This window comes from Muscardinus avellanarius (assembly GCF_963383645.1).
Source record: "Muscardinus avellanarius genome assembly, chromosome: 14".
Classification (NCBI taxonomy): Eukaryota; Metazoa; Chordata; class Mammalia; order Rodentia; family Gliridae; genus Muscardinus; species Muscardinus avellanarius.
In genome coordinates, this window is record NC_137800.1 from 38,599,351 (window position 1) to 38,621,627 (window position 22,277).

General features: G+C 36.7%; 1 protein-coding gene across 1 annotated transcript; it reads right to left on the reverse strand.

Moving 5' to 3' along the window:
* Nucleotides 1-89: 89 nt before the first annotated feature.
* Nucleotides 90-13,249, reverse strand: LOC308273131 (disintegrin and metalloproteinase domain-containing protein 25-like; the record flags this gene model as incomplete). Its single annotated transcript, XM_080710238.1, has 5 exons — nt 90-308; nt 7,567-8,737; nt 9,057-9,465; nt 11,152-11,173; nt 13,169-13,249. The coding sequence occupies 5 exons, from the start codon at nt 13,247-13,249 to the stop codon at nt 90-92; spliced, it is 1,902 nt and encodes a 633-aa protein (XP_080566364.1).
* Nucleotides 13,250-22,277: the final 9,028 nt, after the last annotated feature.

Genomic DNA, 22,277 nt, shown 5'->3' on the forward strand with positions numbered 1-22,277 from the left:
TGAAATCTTCCATAGAGAATCTGACATATTATGTCTTACATATGCATTGCTACTGACACCACAGTTACCAAGGTAGTTACTCCTGGTGTTCATCTGTATGTAATAAGTCCATCTGTACTCTTGTCATTTTTGCCAAAGAGTTTGCTGACACTGTTCGTTACACCTGTTACATCTCCTCTTATAGCAGCATCCATTGCCCATGCAAGGGATTCTGTCCAGCATACACACATCTTCCAGACAATCTTGCAAAGTTCCATTGCACCACTCTGGCAGATCACACTTGTTGAGCTGTCTCCTGCACTCTGTGCCTAATGGCATAAAATGGCAATTCACTGGCACAAATGGCCCCAGGTTTCAGAGAACAGCTTGACAACTGACAAGGATCTTTTATACAGGACAGTAAAGATTCAGTTTCACTCTTTTCCTTCTCCAACCACACTATTCTCATAGCTTGCTTTTTGAAAATGTCTCCTGGATTTGGAATATCATGGAAATAGCTTTATTTCCCAGAAGAGTTTCATAAGTATGCATAACTGCAATTGCTGAATCTCATTGCAGGATCTTTGCTGGATACATTACATACCATTTATGACTACATGCACTTGTGACTTTATCATGAGACATGTCCAAATTATGACCCAACTCATATGCCATAATTTTTTCAGAATGAGACAATCTATCACCTCTGAAACTATCAACTCCCCAATTATTTTTTAAATTACATACTGTTCAAATATATTCTAGGCCTAATTCTAGGCCACCAAATCCCTCAATTGTCAAAATATGTGCAATGTCATGACAAATGCGAGTATTAACGTTGCTTGTATTTTATTTCTAAATGCTGATAGTGTTTCATATGTAAAATCTATTGTTAGGGGTTTACTTAATTCCAGATCTCAAATCCACATAACACCCAACAATGTCTACTGACGTATAATGGCCATCAATTGCACTGATAACCAATATTCTTTCATCTTGCACATTGGAGTTATTATTTTGATTACAACAAAATCATGATAGTCTACTACTATTGACATTTCAAGAGGCCAAATGTGGGTACATCTTACCAAACAGTCATTTTTCATCAGAATAAATATTTTCCTCTCTTGAAGTCTCAAATGTCATGCTATTTTCTTCTGGGCTAATCCACAGAAATGGATGTGAAGTCTCTCCTCACTGGTCATCATGTAAAAAAGATGTTCAAATGTAGTAGAATGACTTTTAAGTTTGATTTTATAAGTAAGTAATGTTCTTTACGTGTAGCACTCCTTGAAGGCTTCCTAAACATGTGCCAAGAGAAACCAGAGATTCTGGGTCCCCTTTCACATACCCATGATAGTAGTAGTTTGTTTGGGCAAAGGGGTGGTCCTCAAGCAGAACACCCTGTTCTGTGTAGGTGAACACAGAGAGGTCTCTGGACACCAAAAGTTTTTTGGCCTTCATGTGGATAATATGTCTCTAGCCCCTGAAGTGCAGGCTTAGGCTAAGAGGAGGATCCTGAAGCCCTCTCACCACTATTAATTCAGTTACCCTCAGTGGTATTGCTACCTCTGAAGGGCTCTGGTACTGAGAACACACAATCTTAGGTCATCTTGAAAGGCAGAGGCAAACATCCAGCCAGAGCTGCAGCAGAGTGATCCTCAGAGGCACCTGGATGATCCCACAAGAAATCCTGGCTTTGAGAGAAGGAAATGGAGGATTGGCAGGAGACACTCTCAGCCTGTCCTCTCTCAGACTTGGTTGTGTTGAACATTATGACTTATCCCAAATCAATCCAGGGGAAAAGCAGAAAGAGAAGGACAGAAATAGAAGCTGTAAAATTCTGAGCCTACCAGGCTGCAGGAGAAGAGCAGTGTAGGAGTCAAATGGATTAGTCTTAGGCTCAGGGCATGCCTCCATACTGTGTGCCAAATTTCCCCTTTAATTTTGGTGAGGCCATCACGCTGTGGGGATACAAGAGATTGATAGTTGGCTATATGTTTATAATTACTAAATCTAGAGTAAGGACACATGGGTCATTTATACCACTTTCTAAATACATATGCAAGCATGAGCAATTTCAGAATATTTTTAGTTCTAGCCTACTTTTAGATATAAAAATTACATTATTTGTATCCCATGAAAATATTCAACATTTTTTTCTACATTTCTCATTTTCTCTATTATTTGTGTGTTCTTGTTACACTATCTGAATCATCTTGACACTTCTTATATTTTTTTCTGTGTCTTTCTTTCCTTCTTTTGAAAATTCCCTTATGATAGGCCATTTTACCTCTTGGCATATTAAAACTTATTTTGTTGTATACAGGTAATTGTGTGTAAACGAACAATAGATTCTCCAGGAATATTTACAGCAATTTTTCTTATACTATTAGAAGAACATTCTGAGGAAGTGATTAATAAGTCATTCATAAATTGAGTTGGGTCTGGGGTATGTGAATTTGTAGTAAATCTTGGTCAAATTCTCTTTTACTTATATTTCTTTGGCTTGGTGTCCTGTAAGGCTGAAACAAAACATAATAAATATTGAGTTCATTTAAAATATATATAAATAAAATATATAAAATAGCATATAAATAGAGTTAAAAATCTACAATATATACCAATTGTCAAAAAAAAGGCCTATGTAGTAGACATAACAAAGTGCCAGTAGCTGATAAAAAGAAACAAAGATAAATTGTTGCAAGGTATGCAATTAAAGGCAAACTTTTAAAGAAAATTTTATATACTTAAAAAACAAAGCCAAAAAAATTCAGAAGTTTTTCAGAAGAAAAATGGAAAGATATTAAGGTATGAAAAAATCCATCAGCGAATCTGGAAATGAAAAGTTAGATTAAAAAAAAAAACCTTCAAAGAACAACCAGTGGGCTTCAATAACGAAATTGATAAAGCAGAAGAAATAGTAAGTGAGCCTCAAAACAGACCACTGCAAACTATGATCTGATGGGTTAAAAAAAAAATACAGGAAAGGTTCATAAAAGCATCCAAAGGGAGAAGATTTTTCCACCTACTCCTCCAATAGAGGACTAATGTCTAGAATATACAGAGAACTCAAGAAACTCAGCGCTAAGAAAACAAATAATCCAATCAAAAACTGAGCAAGTGAATAAACAGACACTTCACAAAAGAAGAAATTCAAATGGCCAATAAGTGCATGAGAAAGTGCACCAAATCATTGGCAATCAGAGAGATGTAAATCAAAATTATCCTGTGATTTCACCTAACTCCAACTAGAATGGCAATCATTCAAAACACAAACAACAACAAATGCTGGTGAGGATGTGGAGAATAGGAAACTCTAAAACATTGTTGATGGAATTGCAAATTAGTATAACCACTTTGGAAAACAGTATGCAGTATCCTCAGAAGAATGGGAACAAATGTACCATTTGATCTGGCAATACCACTTCTGGGTATCTACTCAAAAGAAAGGAAATTAACTACCAAACGAATTCATGTGTATATATGTTCATAGCTGCACAATTCACCATAGCCAAACTATGGAACCAGCCAAAATGTCCATCAACAGATGAATGGATTACAAAACTGTGGGATATGTACACAATGGAATTTTACTCAGCCATACAGAAAAACACAATTGCATAATTTACAGGGCAATGGATGGAACTGGAGGACATTATGCTAAGTGAGTAGTCAGTCACAAAAATAAGAAATCAGATGCTTTCCCTAGTATGCAAAAACTAGTGAGAAATGGGTAACAGCAGGAATTCTAGATGAAGAAAGAGATCCTATAGAGGAGCAAATACGGTGACCTAATTGAGGAGATGAGAGGGGAGAAAAAGGAAACTCTCTAAAGTACATCATGTGCTTAAACAAACATATCAAAGTCAATCACTAAGCCAAACATGGGAAGGAGGGGTGGGGAAGGAAGGGGTGGGTATCGGGTTAGGGCTAATTGGGTGATGTGAGCATGTATGTCTCCACAAGTCTTTTATCCCATTAAGATATATGATTACAATGCACCAATTAAAAAAGAGCTCATCTATGATTCGTTTGTGTCCAAGCAGGATTGGACAACTAAAAATGTTTAGAATGTTTCTTCCAGGAAAGAAAACAGAAAACTTTCAAAGTCAGAGAACATTCAAATACCAGGTAGAAGAAGGTTAAAGTAACCAAAGTCCCTTTATAGAAGTCCATCCCATGACATATTCTAATCAATGTCTCAAAAAAAAAAAACTCTAGAAGCAGGAAAAGAAGAGAAATAAGTATCAGAAATGTGTTCCAACATGCCTGGAAGCTGACTTTGTAGTAGATATCTTATAGCCAAAGTGGAGTGAAATGATATATTCATTGTGCTATAGGAAAAATTGCTATTGAAAACCACAGTACTCAGCATGGCTATCTTGGAAAAATAAAGAGCAGATAAAAGCATTTTTAGGCAATCAAACACTGAGGAAAATTACTGAAATCAAATCTATAAGAAATGCTGAAAAGAATTATTTATACTGAAAGAAAAGGATACCAACATGCAAGTGGAACCACCTGAAAGTAAAAAAGCAATATGATGAAGGAGGAATTATCCTAATAATTTAGCAAACATCAACTTATAGTTATAGTGTGAAAACTACATATACTTTTAGTAGAAATATTTAAAGACAACACAGATATAACACTAACTCCAATAATGTATTAAGAGATAAGCAGTAAAAAAAGAAATTATGAACTAGGTGTGGTGGAGCACGCTTGTAATCCTGCAATCGGGAGGCAGAGACAGGAGGATTGCATAGGTTCGAAGCCAGCCTTGCTGGCTTAAGAGACCCTGTTTCTAAATAAAATATAAAATAGGTCTGGAAGTGTAGCCTGGAGGTAGAAAGTCCTGGGTTCCACTCCTAGTACCACAAAAAAAAGAAAAAAAAAAAAGAAGTAACCAGTTTTAGCTATATGATACCCATTTTAAGCCTTCTTGTAACTACAAAGAGAAATTAGTAATGATAAACTAAGTAAAAAAAAGAAGACTGATAATAATCTAACATTGCCATTTTAGTGGAAAAAGACACAAAATTCATAAAAGAAAAAATACCATAAAGATGCAAGAACAAATAAATACAGTGGCTGGGCATGGTGGCACACACTCCTACTTGGGAGGCTGAGACAGGAGGATCACCGGTTGGCAACCAGCTTTAGAAACTTGTGAGGCCCTCTGCAACTTAGTAAGACTTTGTTTCAAAATAAAGAAGAAAATAGGTCTGGGATGTAACTCAGAGTAAAATCCCTTGAGTCTAACCCCAAAACAGCAAAAAAAATCATTAGTAATTAAAATAAATAAGTAAATAAATAAATGCAATAGTCTCTTAAATATACAAAGAGTTCTTCAAAATTATAACAATATGAACAAACCTTGAGCCAGACACAGTAATAAAAAAAAGAAAAGCCTAAAACAATAGTATCAAGGTTGAAAAAAACAATTAAAATGATTTCACAAAATTGCAGTGGATCATTAGAAACTTCAAAGAAATATTTTATGCCAACAAGTAGGGAAAAGGAGAAACATGTATGTAACTGACCATATATAATGTACCAAGATTGAACATAGGAGAATTAGTTATTAGGAATAGACTGATAATGAACAATATTGAAGCAGTAATAAAATGTCTCCCATTGAAGTAAAGCCCAGACAGAAACTGATGATTTCAGGAGGAATCGTATAAAACATTTGAAGAATATAAACATTCCCACAAACCATTCAAAAAAGCTAAGGGAAAGGTAATTGTTCCAAACTCATTCTGCAAGGCTTGCATTACCTTGATACCAAGCCAAACACACAATGACAACGAAAGCATACAAGCCAATACTCCTGATCAATGTAGGTATAAAATTCTAAAAAATATATTACTATAAGGATTGAACATCACAATAAAAAATTACTTACTGTAACCCAGTGCGACTTTTCAGAGGATTGCACAAAAAGGTTAACACAATGAATCATGATACAACACATGAATAAAATGAAGTGTAAAACTTACATGATTATTTAAGTAGCTGCAGAAGAAGCGTGTGACAAAGTTTTGCATTCCTTTATGGAGAACATTCTGAATAAACTAGGCATTGAAGGAGCCTATGTGGGAACGTGCGACAGAGAACCATTCTCATACTGAATGGGGAAATGTGAGCTTTCTCATAGGATCTGGAAGAGGACAGGATGCCCATTTTACCACTACTATTCAACTTAGTCTTGGAAGTGCCAGCCACAGCAGTTAGGCAAGACAGAATAAAAGACACCCAAATCAGATAGAAAAAAGTCATATTTTCCCATTTTCCACTTGATGCAACCTAATATATTAAAATCCCTAGAATAAAAAAAAAACTGTTAAAACTTAAAAGCAAAGTAATACTGCAGGCTACAAAATCAACATCCAATATAAATAGCATTTTTGCACACCAAGAGTGAAACAGGTGACAAAGAACTCAAAAAGTCAGTCCCATTTATGATAGCTACCCGAACAAACAAGGAAACAAACAAATGCAATCATGGAAATAAATTTATTGCAAAGGTATGAGATCTCTACAGTGAATACTTAATAATATTCATGCATAGAAATGGAAAAAGATGCAAATAAATAGTCATATCATGTTCGCAGAATGAATTAATATCAGTAAAATATATATGGTACATGAAGCGATCTTAAGATGCAATACAAGCTCTAACAAAATTCTTATTTCCTTCTTCACAAAAATAAAAATGTTCACAGAAAAAAGGGATCTCAGAAACAAAAGTAATCTTTAGCAAAAATAACAGAGTTTGAGACAACCATCCTAGCTCTCTTATAGGTAGAAACCTGTTGAATCAACGGTCAGAGAAGTGTGATGTGTGGATTCCCTCTTTCTGTGTGACAAGACAAAGTAGAAACGGGAAGGTAATTTGGAATGGAAAGGCAGCTAGTTGAAAGCCTTACACGCAGAGTCTCTGTGCTGGGCCTTTGCTCAGGAAACACAAGAATACCAATTCCATGAAAACTGAACTGTTCTTGGGGTGTAGGTCAGTGGAAGAATCTTTGCCTAACATGTGCAAAGCTCTCAGTTCAATCTCGGTAGCACAAACATAAAGAAATTACTAAACAAATAAATGGTTAAAGTTGATTGTAAGAAAGAAAGGTAAGCATGGTAGGCATTACATTTATTAATTGGTGAACATTTATTATGCTGAAACAGTAATCCATGAGAATTCCGGTGGTTTCAAACACTTGCAAATAATATTTCCACTAAAACTGATAGGAGTTTAGTCATGACACTAAAACTGAATACATGAGAAACTTCATTAAAGATTGGGATTAACTTCTGAAATTGTAAAATTTTGCTCTTCCGTCTCTTGTTATGTTTAAAATGTGGGACTTCTAGGCCTTAGATGGTGTTAAGGTGTGGATGATTATGGATTAGGTTTAGTTGCAGGGGTTGGCCCAGGTGTAGCTGGAGCACTAAGACCTCCTGCCACAACTTATTTTCTGTTCCCATTCCATAGGAAAAGGAGCAAAAGAAAAAGAAAAAGTAGAAAAAGAATGAGAAAAATTAAAAAAACGTGGAGTTACTTTTATTTTTCTCAGGTTTCACGGTTGTCTTCATGGTTGTTGTTGTTGGCAGAGTTGTCGGAATTCTCCGGGGAGGTGGACCACTGTCCACACTACCCCCATGGCCACTGGAAAGACAGAAGGGGGGTTCCCATTCATACAGACAATGACAGTGATTCTTGTTGTTACAGACCCCCTTTTCATTGCAGGTCATTGCAGTGCAAGTGTGGTTCCATATTGTATTTTCTATACATGTATGGTTCATGCACACACGATTCGTGCCACATGGTGAGCCATCTGTCACAGAACCAATATCTAGTTTGTTCATACCCAAATGGTGATCAGATGTCCAGCAAGAATGGTTACCAATCTCAGTCCAATGCACAGTATAATGATCTTTCAAAAGGGGACGTGTTGTAACATTCTGACAATGAATTCTCCCACAGAGGATATCCTTTGCAGGACATCTTGTGTATCGACTGCCATGGATTCCACAATTACCAAAGCGGTCACCTTGCATGTTTATTTCCCTGTAGCAAGGAATTTCTGAAGTGTAAGCATAAGGGCCAAATATTTCCTCACAGGTGTTAGTATGATGATTACATCTCCCGTTATAGCAGTACCCTTGAAACATGCAATGGGTGCCATCCTGAATATGCACATCTGCTGGACACTCATGCAAAGTTCCATTGCACCACTCTGGCAAATCACAGTCATTGAGCTGATCCCTACATATTGTGCCTGCTGGCTGGAACTGGCAATCATTACAACAAAGCCCAAAACCACAAGTGGCGTTAGTCTTCAGAGTGCAGTTTAAGGTGAAACAATGATCTGAAGTACACATTTTTAAAGACCCACAGTCACACTCTTCTCCTTCTTCAACCACAGCATTCCCACAGCGAGTTCTTGTGAGGGCTTCCCCATGTGGAAGGTTGAGGAAACAGGGACTTCTCCCCGCTAGGGTCCACATGTAGCTATAACTGCAGTTGCTGAATTTTGTTGATGTAATTTTTGATGGAAACATTATGCATTGCCTGGTTGCACATTTACAATAGGCCTGATCATGACTCATGCCCAAATTATGACCCAACTCATGTGCCACAATGTATGCAAAGTGAGGCACTGAATTACCTACAATACTATCAACTGCACAGTTATAACATGCGTGACATATAAGTCCAAAATGTGCTAGACCCAGATGTCCACCAAATCCCCTGTTTATGAAAAGATGACCGCTATCATGATATATGCGGTTTTGAAGGATAAGACTCTTCCATGAACAAATTTTTCCAACACAGCATAAATATCATGAGTTACGTTGATAAAACTGTATTCATTCCAAACCTCATATCCAATTATAAATAAATCTACATCCAGTGGATATATATTACATCTATTGCATTGACAATATCTAATAGTTCATCTTGAATATATGATAAATTTCTTTCCTTAAAAACATACCACTCATGCTCTACCACCAATACCATTTCCACAAGCCGTCTGTGGGTCCACCAACCTTCATAGCTACTCTACATCAGAATGGAATTATTGCTCTCTTGAAGCTTCAACTGTCGTGCTATTTCATCATTGGTTAATGCACAACGCAAAGGTGGGGATTGTGTCTCTTCACTGTCCGTCTGGTAAACCAGATGTTCAAATGTGGTAGAATGACTTTTACATTTGATTTCATAAGTATTGTCCTTTACCTTTAGCATTCCTTGAAGGCCTCCCAAACATGTGCTAAGAGAAACCAGGGATTCTGGGTTCCCTTCCACATACACATGATAATAGCTGTTTGTTAGGACAAAGGGGTGGTCTTCAAGCAGAGCACCCTGTTCTGTGTAGGTGAACACAGAGAGATCTCTGGACACCAAATGCTTCTTGGCCTTCATGTGGATAATGTGTCTCTGGCCTCCAAAGTGCAGGCTGTAGGAGAGCCATCCTGGAGCAAGTGCCAGTTACCCTCAAGGGTATCACCACTTCAGGGGGGCTATGGTATTGAGAATGCCCAATCTGGGGCCATCCCAAAAGGCAGAGCCAGACCTCCAGCCAGAGCTGCGGGAGAGTGATCCTCACAGGCATCAGGACTTCACCCATAGCCATCCTGGCTCTGAGGGCATAGGAGGGTTGGCAGGAGGAGCTGTGGACCTGTATCCAACTTTGAGTTGGTTTAATGTAGCACTGATCTTTAAAGGTATGTCTTCTGGGCAAGTCAATACATCAGAGTAGCAGAACTAAATGGAAAAAAAAAAGAAGAGTAGAGGTAAGGGTGATTACATTTTGAGCCTATAAGCTGGAGGAAAATAGCAGAGTTGGGTGAAAGGCATTAGCATTAGGCTTAGGGCTTAGCTCCATACAGTGCAAGTGATGAGCTCTTTAATTTTGGTGAGGGAGTCATAGTGTGTGGGTGTAGGAAAGTGAAAGTTTCACACAAGTTGATTACTATAAAACCTAGATGAAAGACACATGCGTTCCCTGTATTATTCTCTAAGTACACATACATTGGTGAATATTTCCTAATAAATATTTTAGTTCTAAAGTATTTCAGTCACAAAAGTTATGTCTGATGTTTATTTGAATTCCCTAAGTATATTTTATATATTTTGTTTATCTTACGTACATTTTCTCCAATTTTGCCATGTATTGATTTCAGTCATTTTCTTTATACTCTAGTTTCATTACCTAGATCATCTTGACAGCACTTTTACCTTGTCTTTCTGTGTCCTTTCTTTTTCCCTTTTAAAACTCTCTAACAATCGTCATTTTTCTTCTCAGCATACATGAAAACATTTTGGTAATTTGTAATAAACAGCAAATAATCTACAGGGATACACAATATTTTTCTCTTATTACTATTGGAAATAAAGTCAGAGAAACTTACTGATAAGTCTAGCAAGCATTGATCTGGGTAGAGATAAGTGAGTAGACAACGACCTTTGAACTAATGCTCCTTTGTTTATGTTGCTCAGGTTTTTGAATGCTAGAATTTCTACTGGGAGTCTATGTGATTCCATATGCTCAGTTCTGACAGTTCATGGGCATGAATATTATCATCCAGCTCTCCAGCCTCCGAGTAAATGTGAATCCAAAATTAGGTACACATTGTACAGAAAAACAGGACATGTGCCTGAGTAAAGCTTCCTTTTCCTATTTTTTTTATAATGTGTATTTTAGGAAACTGTGACTTTTGGTAATCTCAGACTGCTTGTACAGTATTATGCAAAACTTAAAAGTCAGCCATATTTGTCTATATTTAATAAAATGTTAGAATAGTGCCCCTGGCTGGGTGTGGTGGCACACCCTTGTAATCCCCACACTTGGGAGGCGGAGACAGGAAGATCACATAGGTTCAAAGCCAGCTGCGCTGGCTTAAGATACCTTTTCCAAATAAATATATAAAATGGGTCTGGAAGTGTAGCCTAGAGGTTTCCAAGAACCCCAGTACCCAAAAAAAAAAGGAAAAAAAAAGAAAAAGAATAGTGCCCTTGAGGATTATTTCAAGTAGAAACATTTATTTGAATCACAATTCACAGGTGAAAATACTTTCACAAGTACCAAGGAGTAGAGAATGGTTCCCTATGATCACAATGCTTCTTCCCCTCAAATACCTGTAGCATATAGTACATACCTGTAGCATCTAGTGTGTACCTCTGTATTGCACATTTTTACACTAAAAAGAGTGAGCCAGAAGTGAGCATGTGGCTTCTCCACCATTCTACACTCTTTGCAGGATATTGACTCTTGAGTCACTTTTAGGATGTGTCAATGCAAAATATATCATCCCATGGAATATTATAAAAAATGTCCCAGTGAACAAGAAAAAAGAATAATTCTGAAGCCGATAAGAGAAGAGAAATAAAGAGCTTAAGTGTGTTACAAAATGCCTAGAAGCTGACTTTGTAGTAGAAATCTCACAACCAAGATAAAGTAGAATGAAACTGAATGTGCTATAGAAAAATGTGGTCACCATTTCAACTCAGTTTGGGTATCCTGAAGAAATAAAGACAACAAAGGCATTTTCAGACAACCAAAGCAGAGGAAAATTAATGCAATTAAACTTACATTACACAAAATGCTAAAGAGAATTCCTTGGACTGAAAGAAAAGGATATCAATATATAACTGAAACCACCTGAAACTATAAAAGCAACAGGTCAGAATAAATGTTCTAGCAATTCACCATGCTGTCAGACAGTCATTGTAGGATATAAACCACTTAGAAGTTTAGTTGGATGATCAAAAGACAAAACAAATAAAAATATTACCAACTATAATAATTTTTTAAGAGATAGGCATTAAAATGATAATGGAATTTGTGACATCAAAATCTTCAAAAGCCAGGGAGTAATGGATTTTTTAAGATAAAAATCAAGTTTTTCTCTGTTGAAAGTAACATGTTCAATCTGAGAGATATTCTTTGTAAGCTTCCTGGTAATCACAAAAATATTTAAAAATGATAAACACCTTAGTTACAAAAGAATGCTTTCTAATAATCTAACATTGCAGCTCAAGTGGAAATCAGACTCAAAATTTGTAGAAGAAAAAACAGATACAAGAATAAATAAATGCAATAGGATTTAAAAAACACAAAAGATCAATTAAACAAGAAGTTATTTTTGCAAGGATAACAAAATGATGGACACACTAATGGGGTAGTGGAGCAGAGGAAATAAAAAATTCAGAAAATAAACTCAGAGAGATAAAAACAAGACACAATTTAAATGATGCCACAGAATTACAAGTGTCCATTTAGGTACTGCAAGGTACAATTACACAACAAATTGGAAAAGTTAGAAGACATTTCTAGACATATGTAATGTACCAAAATTGAATATAGAAGAAACAGAAAGTAGGAATATATTGATAATGTGAAACAGGATTGAAACAGTAATAAAAAGTCTACATTGAAGAAAATCCTAGTCAGGACCTGATGGCTTCACTGCTAAATTCTATAAAACATTTAAAGAAGTAATATCAACATTTTCATAAAGTATTCAAAAATGCTGAAGGGAAGAGAAATTTTTTAAAACTCATTTTCCAAGGCCAGTATTACCTTTATAGCAAAGTTCAATACATAACAACTATAACAACAACAACAACATACTACTGGACAATATGTTTGATTATCATAGACATAAAACTCTGAAAAAAAGAAATACTATGTAAGAATTTAACAGCAGAATAAAAATCACTGTAAACCAGTGTGATTTTTCAGAGGTTTGCACAAAAAGTTCAACACATTTGAATCAATAATCATGATAGATCACATGAGAAGTATGATATACAAAACCTACACAATTATTTAAATAGCTGCAGAAGAAGCATGTGACAAAGTCAGAATTCTTTTATAGTGAATACTCTGAACAAAGTAGGTATTGAAAGAGCAGAACATCACATAGTATGTGCAATAGAGAAACACCACCATATTGAATGGGGAGAGATTGAGTGCTTTACAGACAGAAGCTGAAACAAGACAAGATGCCTGTTCCACCACTACTTTTCAACATAGTAGTGGAAATGCCAGCCAGAGCAGTTAGGTAAGACAAAATAAATAAAAGGCACCCAAATCAGAAAGAAGAAAGTCAGATTTTTTTTTTTTTTTTTTGCTTTCACTTGATACAAACTAATATATCAACACAGACTTACCGCTGATAGACGGTTCAGATTGGTTCCTTGAGAAAGCTCCAGCTCAAGGCTGAGCCTAGCAGCTGGATCCCTGCCCCCCATACTCAGTTCTGGTTTCTCAGTAAGGTCCAATCCCTTCCCAGAAAGTGTGCAAATGGACTGTCATTTCTGTCATCCAATAAGTTTAAATGTCATACGCCCCCTCCAATGAAATGCAACATCCAGTCCAGCTCATCAATGACAAAATGCCAACTCAGCTTAAAACTGTATTTAACCCCAAGCAAGGCCACGTTCTCGCTCCTTCTCTCTCTCTCTCTCTCTCTCTCTCTCTCTCTCTCTCTCTCTCTCTCTCTCTCTCTTTCTCTCTCTCTCTCTCCCTCCCTCTCTCTCTTACTCTGCTTCTCTCTCTCTGCCTGCCTGTCTTCTTGACTCCTGCTACCTGAATAAATCTCTTGGCTTTATTGCCATCTCTGGTGTAGTGTTTTGCCCTTCACCTGGAAGATGGCAAACCAGGAAAGCAGCACATTTCACTCCTGCTGACACTTGGTCTTTATTGCCATGAAAACAGCATTCTGATAAAAGAAAGAAAACAGTATAAATTTTAAAACGAGCACAACAAAACACAAACAACAACAAATGCTGGTGAGGATGTGGAGAAGAGGAAACTCTAAAACAGTGTTGGTGGTATCACAAATTAATGCAACCACTTTGGAAAACTGTATGGAGGATCTTCAGAAGAATGGGAACAAACTTATCATTTGATCCAGCAATACTATTTCTGGGTTTCTACACAAAAGAAAGGAAACCAAACTATCAAACGAATGCATGTGTATCTATGTTCATAGCTACACAATTCACCATTGCCAAATTATGGAACCAGCCATCAAGAGATGAGTGGATTACAAAATTGTGGGATATGTACACAATGGAATTTTACTCAGCCCTACAGAAAAACACAGTTATATCATTTACAGGAAAATGGGTAGAACTGGAGGACATTATGCTAAGTGAGGCTAGTGAGTCACAAAAAAGAAGAAATTGGATGCTTTCCCCAATATACAAATGCCAGGGAGAAATGGGTAACAGGGGGAACTCTAGATGAAGATGGAGATCCTATAGAGGAACAAATAAGGCAACCTAACTGAGGGGATGGGAATGGGGAAGAGGAAAACTCTCTAAAGCACATATTCTACTTAAATAAACATATCAAAGTCAATCACTAAGCCAAGCATGGATAGGAGGGATGAGGAGGTAATGGGGTAGGGATAGGGTAAGGGCTAATTGGGTGATGTGTCCATGTATGTCTCCACAAGTCTTTTATCCCATGAAGATGTATGACTACAATGCACCACTTTTTTAAAAAAGAGCACAACAAGTGAAAGGTGGCAGAAAAAGAGCTATAAGGTAGATAAGAGAGCAGAAAAGATCCCACCCACAATGAACAGCTGTGGCTGTAGGCTCTGCCATGGCGCCATCTTGCCTTGCCATGCCAGTACTGCCAGAGACCCACAGGAAAATAAACCAATGACTTGAAATGAAGGAAGTGGCTGAAGCACATCTGAATGGTAAAGCCTCAGTTCCTCCTGTGAAAACACCGACTATGACTTGAAGCAGTGGTAGCCAAGCTCACCATGCCCTCCAGAGATTTATAGCAACACTCAACAATACTGTAAGTGAGCCCACTGTCCCCAAAGAAAAATGCCCACAGTACTCGCACAGAATCAAGCCGCCACAATAAACTTGTTCATTCTGAGTATTTGCATTTCAGCCCAAAAAAGGTACAGGTGAAGTCTGCTGTTGGACATATCAGAGACTCAGTTCTCAGCATTGGTGGAAAGTGTGGAAGGAGTTCTATGCTTAACACTAGATCCATCCCCATTGATATCAGCCATCTGCATAGACTGAGATTCAAAGAACCAGACTTGCAGCAGGAAAAGTGTTGGTGGTACTCAGCATCTGCACAGAGAGAGACTACAGTAGAGGCCAATTCTGCTGAGTATTTATATATCTAAAGGGTTGCATTATCTTGTTGTTTTTTGTTTTGTTTTTTGTTGTGTGTGTGCATGTGTGTGTGTGTGTGTGTGTGTGTGTGCTTATTTGCTTGCTTTCTTCCCCACCCCTTTCATAAGCTTCTTTCCTTGTACATAACTACTCTCTTCTATCCATCCCATTTCTTTTTTCTTTTCTTTTCTTTGTCTTATATTAAATCAATTTATATCACTATACTAAGTATTCCATATTGGATACTAGAATCATACTACATATTCATTATCTCTAATCCCTAATATATACTAACTTACCAAACTCGTATTTTCATTTTATTTGATCCTATCTGTAGCTTTACTCTATTCCTGCATGTACAACTTCACTGTCCTCTTCACTCAACCTTCGCCTTTGAATACAACACAACTTGCCCTTGTATATACCAACTGACACCTACAGACTGAGAGAAGTCTAACAAAAGCAACAGATACAAACTCCTGAAATCCTGAGAAGGAAGAATAACAAGAAAGCAATGAGATCCCACCACCCCACAATAACAAAACCTGACAACACAGAACTGCAAAGATTACCAGAAGGGGGACTTCCGGGAAGATGGCAACCGAGAAAAGTGGGGCTTAAGAGCCCCGCTAACAACCAATCTCCATTACCACAAAATCAGCGCCTTTCATAGCCAGAAAACACCATCACCAGAGAAACAAAAAAATCACCAGGCTCCAGAGAGAAAGCTGACTGAGAACAGAGCTCAGAGCCACAGAGGAGATACATGGGCCTCACGCCCGAGGACGCGGCAGCAGCGCCATACTGCCGTCGGCAATGGCGACTTCACCGGATGGCTACAGCAAGCCGAGGTGAGCCGCTGCGGAACAACCAGGCGGGATTTCTCGCCGCAGGTAAAATCTAAAGCTCCCAGTGGCTGAGCTCAGCACTCACTACAGGGATTCAGAGTGGAAATCAAAACAAAGAAGAAATACGCCAGCCTCATGGCCGAGGGCGTAGCAGTGGTGCCATATTGCCACCGGAGGCAGCAGCAGGGAATTCACCGAATCCAGTACAGCTACATCTGCGTACTCAAGAACAGTGAGTCAAATTACAGGCCACAGAGGAGAAATCCCAGTACTGTACTCCCTGCGACTTGACCCAGTGGGGTGGGACGGTGGCAGAGATATAACACCATAGGAGAATGTGCAACCTGGCACCCCACACAGTCTAAAGCAGCCTCTATCAACTACCTGGGTCAGAGACTCTGTGATACAACCCAGTAAAGGAGTAGTGGGGTCTGAGATACTACTGAATCGAGATCCAGAACACCTTAAGTGAAGTCATAGTGACCCAAGGGAAGAACCCAGAGAAGGCAAAAACTTCCGAAATCATGGGAAAGAGGAATAATATTGGAGCAATGAATGCCCACAACCCCACAACATCAGAACCCGATAAAACAGAAAATCAGAGATTTCTAGAAGATCAAATCAGGAAAATAACTGTAGAAATAATAAAGGTGCTTCGAAAAGAATTCAGAGAGAGCCAAAAAGAGATAAAAGATGCAATTAATGAAGTAAAGGCCTCAATTCAAAGCACAAACAACCGATTAGACCACATGGAGAACAGAATCTCACTCTTAGAAGATGATCATTCCAAAAATGAACACATAGTTTCTAATCTAGGAAAAAATATCCGACAGCAGGAATCTGATATTGAAGAAATATGGGCCCATTTTAAGAGAGCTAACCTAAGAATAATTGGAATAGAGGAGGGAAAAGAAAGTGAAACCAAAGGGATCAACAATCTCTTCAAGGAAGTAATAGAAAAATTTCTAAACATAGAGCAAGAGGTAGATACACAGGTCCAGGAAACTTATAGAACTCCTGTTAGAGAGGATCAGAGAAGAGGATCCCCAAGCCACATAATTGTCAAAATGACCAATGTGGAAGCCAAGCAGAGAATCTTAAAGGCAACAAAAACAAAGGGCCAAGTGACATTCAGAGGCAAACCAATTAGAATCACTCCAGACTTCCCAAACCAAGTCATGAGAGCCAGAAGGGCTTGGAGTAACATATTCCAAACTCTGAAAGAAAACAACTTCCAGCCAAAAATTTTCTACCCAGCAAAACTTTCTATCAAATTAGATGGAAAAATAAGAAGCTTCCACGATAAACAAAAACTGAAGGAATTTATGTCTTCAAAACCAGCACTAGAGAAAATACTCAAAGAGATTAACTACAAAGAAGAAATAGGTAACACACACCAGAACCAGAGAAACAAGATTTTCTATCCAACAGACAACTAAAATTGGTTATCTGTGGAGATTCTTTATTTATGTTAGTCTTTTACCTATCTCTAAATTGTATTGTTTCCTTTTATTGTTGCTATTTTTAGGATTTCTAGCTGGAATATTTATATACCTTCAGATATCACATTTGGAAATATTTTATTCCATTCTATCAGTAACTTTTAACTCTGTTTACATTGTCTTTGGATATACAATATGTTTTTATTTGTTTACCCTTTTGTTGCCTGTGCCATTGAAATCATATCCAAGAAATCACTTCCAATTTCAATGTTGTGAGGTTTTATGACCCAGATTTTCTTCTAAAACTTTATATTTTTAAGATTTATATTTAGGTCTTTTATCTATTTTGAGTTAATATTTGTATATGGGATTAGGTAAGGGTCCAACTTTATTCTTTTCCATGTAATTATTATGTTTCAACAATATTTAGTTAAAAGATTATTATTTCCACCACCAAATGTTTGTGGAAACCTTGTCAAAAATAACTTGACAATATAGGGAAGAATTTAGCTCTAGGCTTTTATTTAACTCCAATGGTTTATATATCTGCCTTTAGAATAGTACTACACGGTTTCAATTATTGTAGCTTTATATGGTTTGAAATCAGAAAATATATATCTTCTAGCTTTGTTCTTTTTCAAGATCGTTTTGGGTATCTAGAGTCCATATTCCATATTAGGATAGATTTTTTTCTGAAAAATAAATATATAAATATATGATTGTTTCACCTAAAAAATAGAAAAAAAATATTCTCTAGTAAGAAAGAAAGTAAAATGAAATATTGAAATGTTATCTTTAAGTCATCAAAAGCTTGGTATCAGACAAATGAAACTATTATGTGATATTATCATTTTTAATTTTGGATAAATTGCTATAATACTAGATGTCAACCACTAAGCCAAGCATGGGAGGGAGGGATGGAGAGAGAATGGGGTGGGGATCGGGTGGGGGCTGACTGGGCGATGTGTGCACGTATGTCTACAAAAGTTTGTATCCCACTATGATGTATGAATACAGTGCACCAATAAAAAATAAAATTAAAAAAAAAAGATTACCAGAAGGACAAATTAGCAATTTAAGAGCAAAAATTATACAGAATTTTCAAAAAAAATTAGAGAGAACCTAAAATAAAATAAGAATGCTTTCATTGAAGTGAATGCATTAATCAAAACTATAAACAATAGATTAGACCACATGAAGAATAGAATCTTGCTATTAGAAGATGTTTGCTCCAAAAATAAACACATAGTATATAACTTAGAAAAAACAATTTGATAGCATAAATTGGACATTGAAAAGATATGGGGCCATTTTAAAAGAACTAACCCCCAGAATATTTAAGCATAGAAGAAAGAATAGAAGGTAAAACCAAAGGGATCAACAATCTTTTCAAAGAAGTAATATTAAAAACATTTCCAAACATGGTAAAAGATATCAATACACAATACAGAAAACTTGATCAGAGAAAAGGTTCACCATACCACATAACAGTCAAATTGACCAATGCAGAAGCCAAGGAGATAATGTTAAAGGCAACAAAAAAGACCAAGTGACATTCAGAGGCATACTAATTAGAATCACTTCAGATTTCCCAAACCAAATCATGAAAGCCTGAAAAGCCTAGAGTAACATATTCCAACTCTGAGTGAAAACAACTTACAGCCTCAAATTTCCTACCAAGCAAAACTATCTCTCAAATTTGATGGGGAAAGAAGAGTCTTCCACAATAAACAAAAGCTGAAAGAATTTGTGTCTTCTAAACCAGCGACAGAGAAAATACTCTAAAAGATTAACTGCAAAGAAAAAGGAATACACACCAGAACCAGAGAAACAAGAATTTCCATTCAGCAAGCAACTAAGCAAAAAAGAACAAACACTATTTCAACAAAAGTTATATCTCAACATGTTAGGAATTAAAAATCATCTCTCCCATCCAAGTACTAACCAGGCCCGACCCTGCTTAGCTTCCGAGATCAGACGAGATCGGGCGCGTTCAGGGTGGTATTGTAATTCCCTGTGCTTGGGAGGCTGAGACAGGAGGATCACACAGGTTCGAAGCCAGCCTCGGCTACTTAGTGAAGCTCTCAGCAACTTAGTGAAACCCTGTTTCCAAATAAAATATAAAATAGGTCTGGGAGTATAGCCCAGAGGTAGAAAGCCTCTGGGTTCCAACCCCAGTACCACCCAAAAAAAAAAAAAATTTAAAAAATCATCTCTCAATAATCACACTGAACATAAGTGCCCTCAACTCCCCAATAAAAATTCATACCAACAGAACTCAAAGATAAGCAGGAGTAGCAACTGTGATATCAGAGAAGTTATATTTCATGCCCAAGTTTATTAGAAGAGACAAAGCAGGTCATTTTTTAGTGGCAAAAGAAAAAAATCCAGAAAGAGGATATAATAATAGTCAATATTTATACACCAAACATAAGTGCAGCTACTTTCATAAAACAAACTCTTTGTGACATTGATTCACACAAAAATCCCAACACAATAATACTGGAAGACTTCAACACCTCTCACACACCATTAAACTGATCTTCTAGACAAAAGATCAGTAAAGATGCCTCAGCCCTAAATAATGTCATTAATCAAATGGACCTAACATATTCTATATGTTAGACACATACAAAATATTCCACCCAACTATAGCAGAGTTCACATTTTTCTCAGCTGCTCACAAAACCTTCTCCAAAATAGATCACATCCTGGGCCACAAAGTGAGAACTAGCAAATTCAAAAAATGTGACATACTCCTTTGAGTCTTTTCAGACCACAATGGAATGAAAGTAGAAATTAACTATAAGAAGTCCCAGAGAAACCACATAAATATCTAGAGACTGAACACCACACTGCTGAGTGGGTCATAGAAGAAGTAAGGTATAAAATCCAGAATTCCTAGAAACAAACAAAAATAGAGTTACAACATATGGAACCACTGAGACATTTTGAGGGCAGAATTAAGAGGAAATTTTATAGCACTAAGTGCTCACATAAGAAGAACAGAAGTGGTGGTGTACGCTTGCAATCCCAGAATTTGGAAGGCTGAGATGGGAGGATTGTGATTCATGGACAGCCTCAGTTACTTAGTGAGGCCCTCTACGACTTAGTGAGACCCTGTTTCAAATTAAAGAATAAAAAGTAGGGCAGGGGATATATCTCAGAGGTAAAATTCCCCTGGGTTCCATCCCCAGACCTGAAAAAAAAAGAAACAGAAAATCACCAAATAAATACCCTAATGACACACCAAGAGCCCCTTGAAAAGACAGGAAGCCTAACTCCAAAGTCAACAGAAGACAGGAAATCATTAGAATCAGAGAAGAAATCAATGAAGTAGAGAATAAAAAAAGGAGAAAATCCACAATTCTAAAAGCTGGTTTCTCAAATAATTTAAAAATATAAAACACTAGTTAACCAAAAAAAAAAATCAATCCAAATTATGAAAATAAGAGATGAAAAAGGAGATACCACAATTGACAGCGTAGAAATCCAGATAATTATCAGAAACTACTCTGAAAAACTATACTCCAACCAAATAGAATATTGGGAAGAAATTGGCAACTTTCTAGATAAATACAATCTTTCTAAACTGAGTGAAGAAGATATAGAAATTTTAAATCAACCAATAGCAATCAAAGTGATTAAAGCAGCAGTAAAGAGCCTTCCATCAAAGAAAAGCCCAGGACCAGATAGTTTTCAAGTGAATTTTATAAAACATTTAGAGAAGAACTAATCCCAGTACTCCTCAACCTATTTCATGAAATAGAAAGAAATGGAGCTCTCCCAAATACATTCTATGAAGCCAACATCACATTTATACAAAAACCAAATAAAGAGAGCCCAAGGAAAAACACTACAGGCCTATATTATAAATGGACTTAGATGCAAAACTGCTAAGCAAAATAATAGCAACATGCATTCAAAAGCACCTCAAGAAAATCATGCACCATGACCAAGTAGGGTTCATGCCAGGGGTGCAAGGCTCGTTCAACATACAAAGATCAATCCATGTAATTCATTACATAAACAGAAACAAAAAAAAATCACATGATAATTTCAACAGATGCTAAAAAAGTATTTTTTAAAAATCCAACATCTATTTATGCTAAAATCATTGCAGAGAATTGGAATAGAAGAAATATACATCAACATCTTAAAGACAACATAAAATAGGCCCACAGATAACATCATATTAAATGGGGAAAAACTTTGAGAATTCCCCCTAAAAACAGGAATAAGACATGGATGTCCATTATCACTGCTTCTTTTCAATATAGTACTTGAGACTCTAGCCAGAGCAATAAGGCAAGAAAAAAAACCAAAGATGTATAATTAGAAAAAGAAGAACTCAAACTATCCCTATTTGCAGATGACATGATGTTATTCTTCGAAGACCCAAAAACATCAACCAAAAGGCTTATAGAACGGATTAACAAATTCAGCAAAGTGTCTGGATACAATATCAATCTTAAAAACTCAGTAGATTTTCTGTATGCCTATCATAAAGCCACTGAAAAATAAATTCAGAAAATACTTCCATTCAGAATACCACACAAAATTAAAATACTTGGGATTATGTCTAACCAATGATGTAAAGGAACTCAATAAAAATTATAAAACACTGAAAATAGAAATTGAAGAAGACCTTAGAAGATGAAAAGAACTTCTATGTTCTTGGATAGGCAGAATAAATATTATAAAAATGGCCATTCTTCCTAAAAAGTGATCTACAGATTCAACACAATACTCATTAAATTACCAAGGTCATTCCTCATAGATATAGAAAAATCAGTCCTTAAGTTCACTTAGCACAACATCCCAGAATAGCCAAAGTAA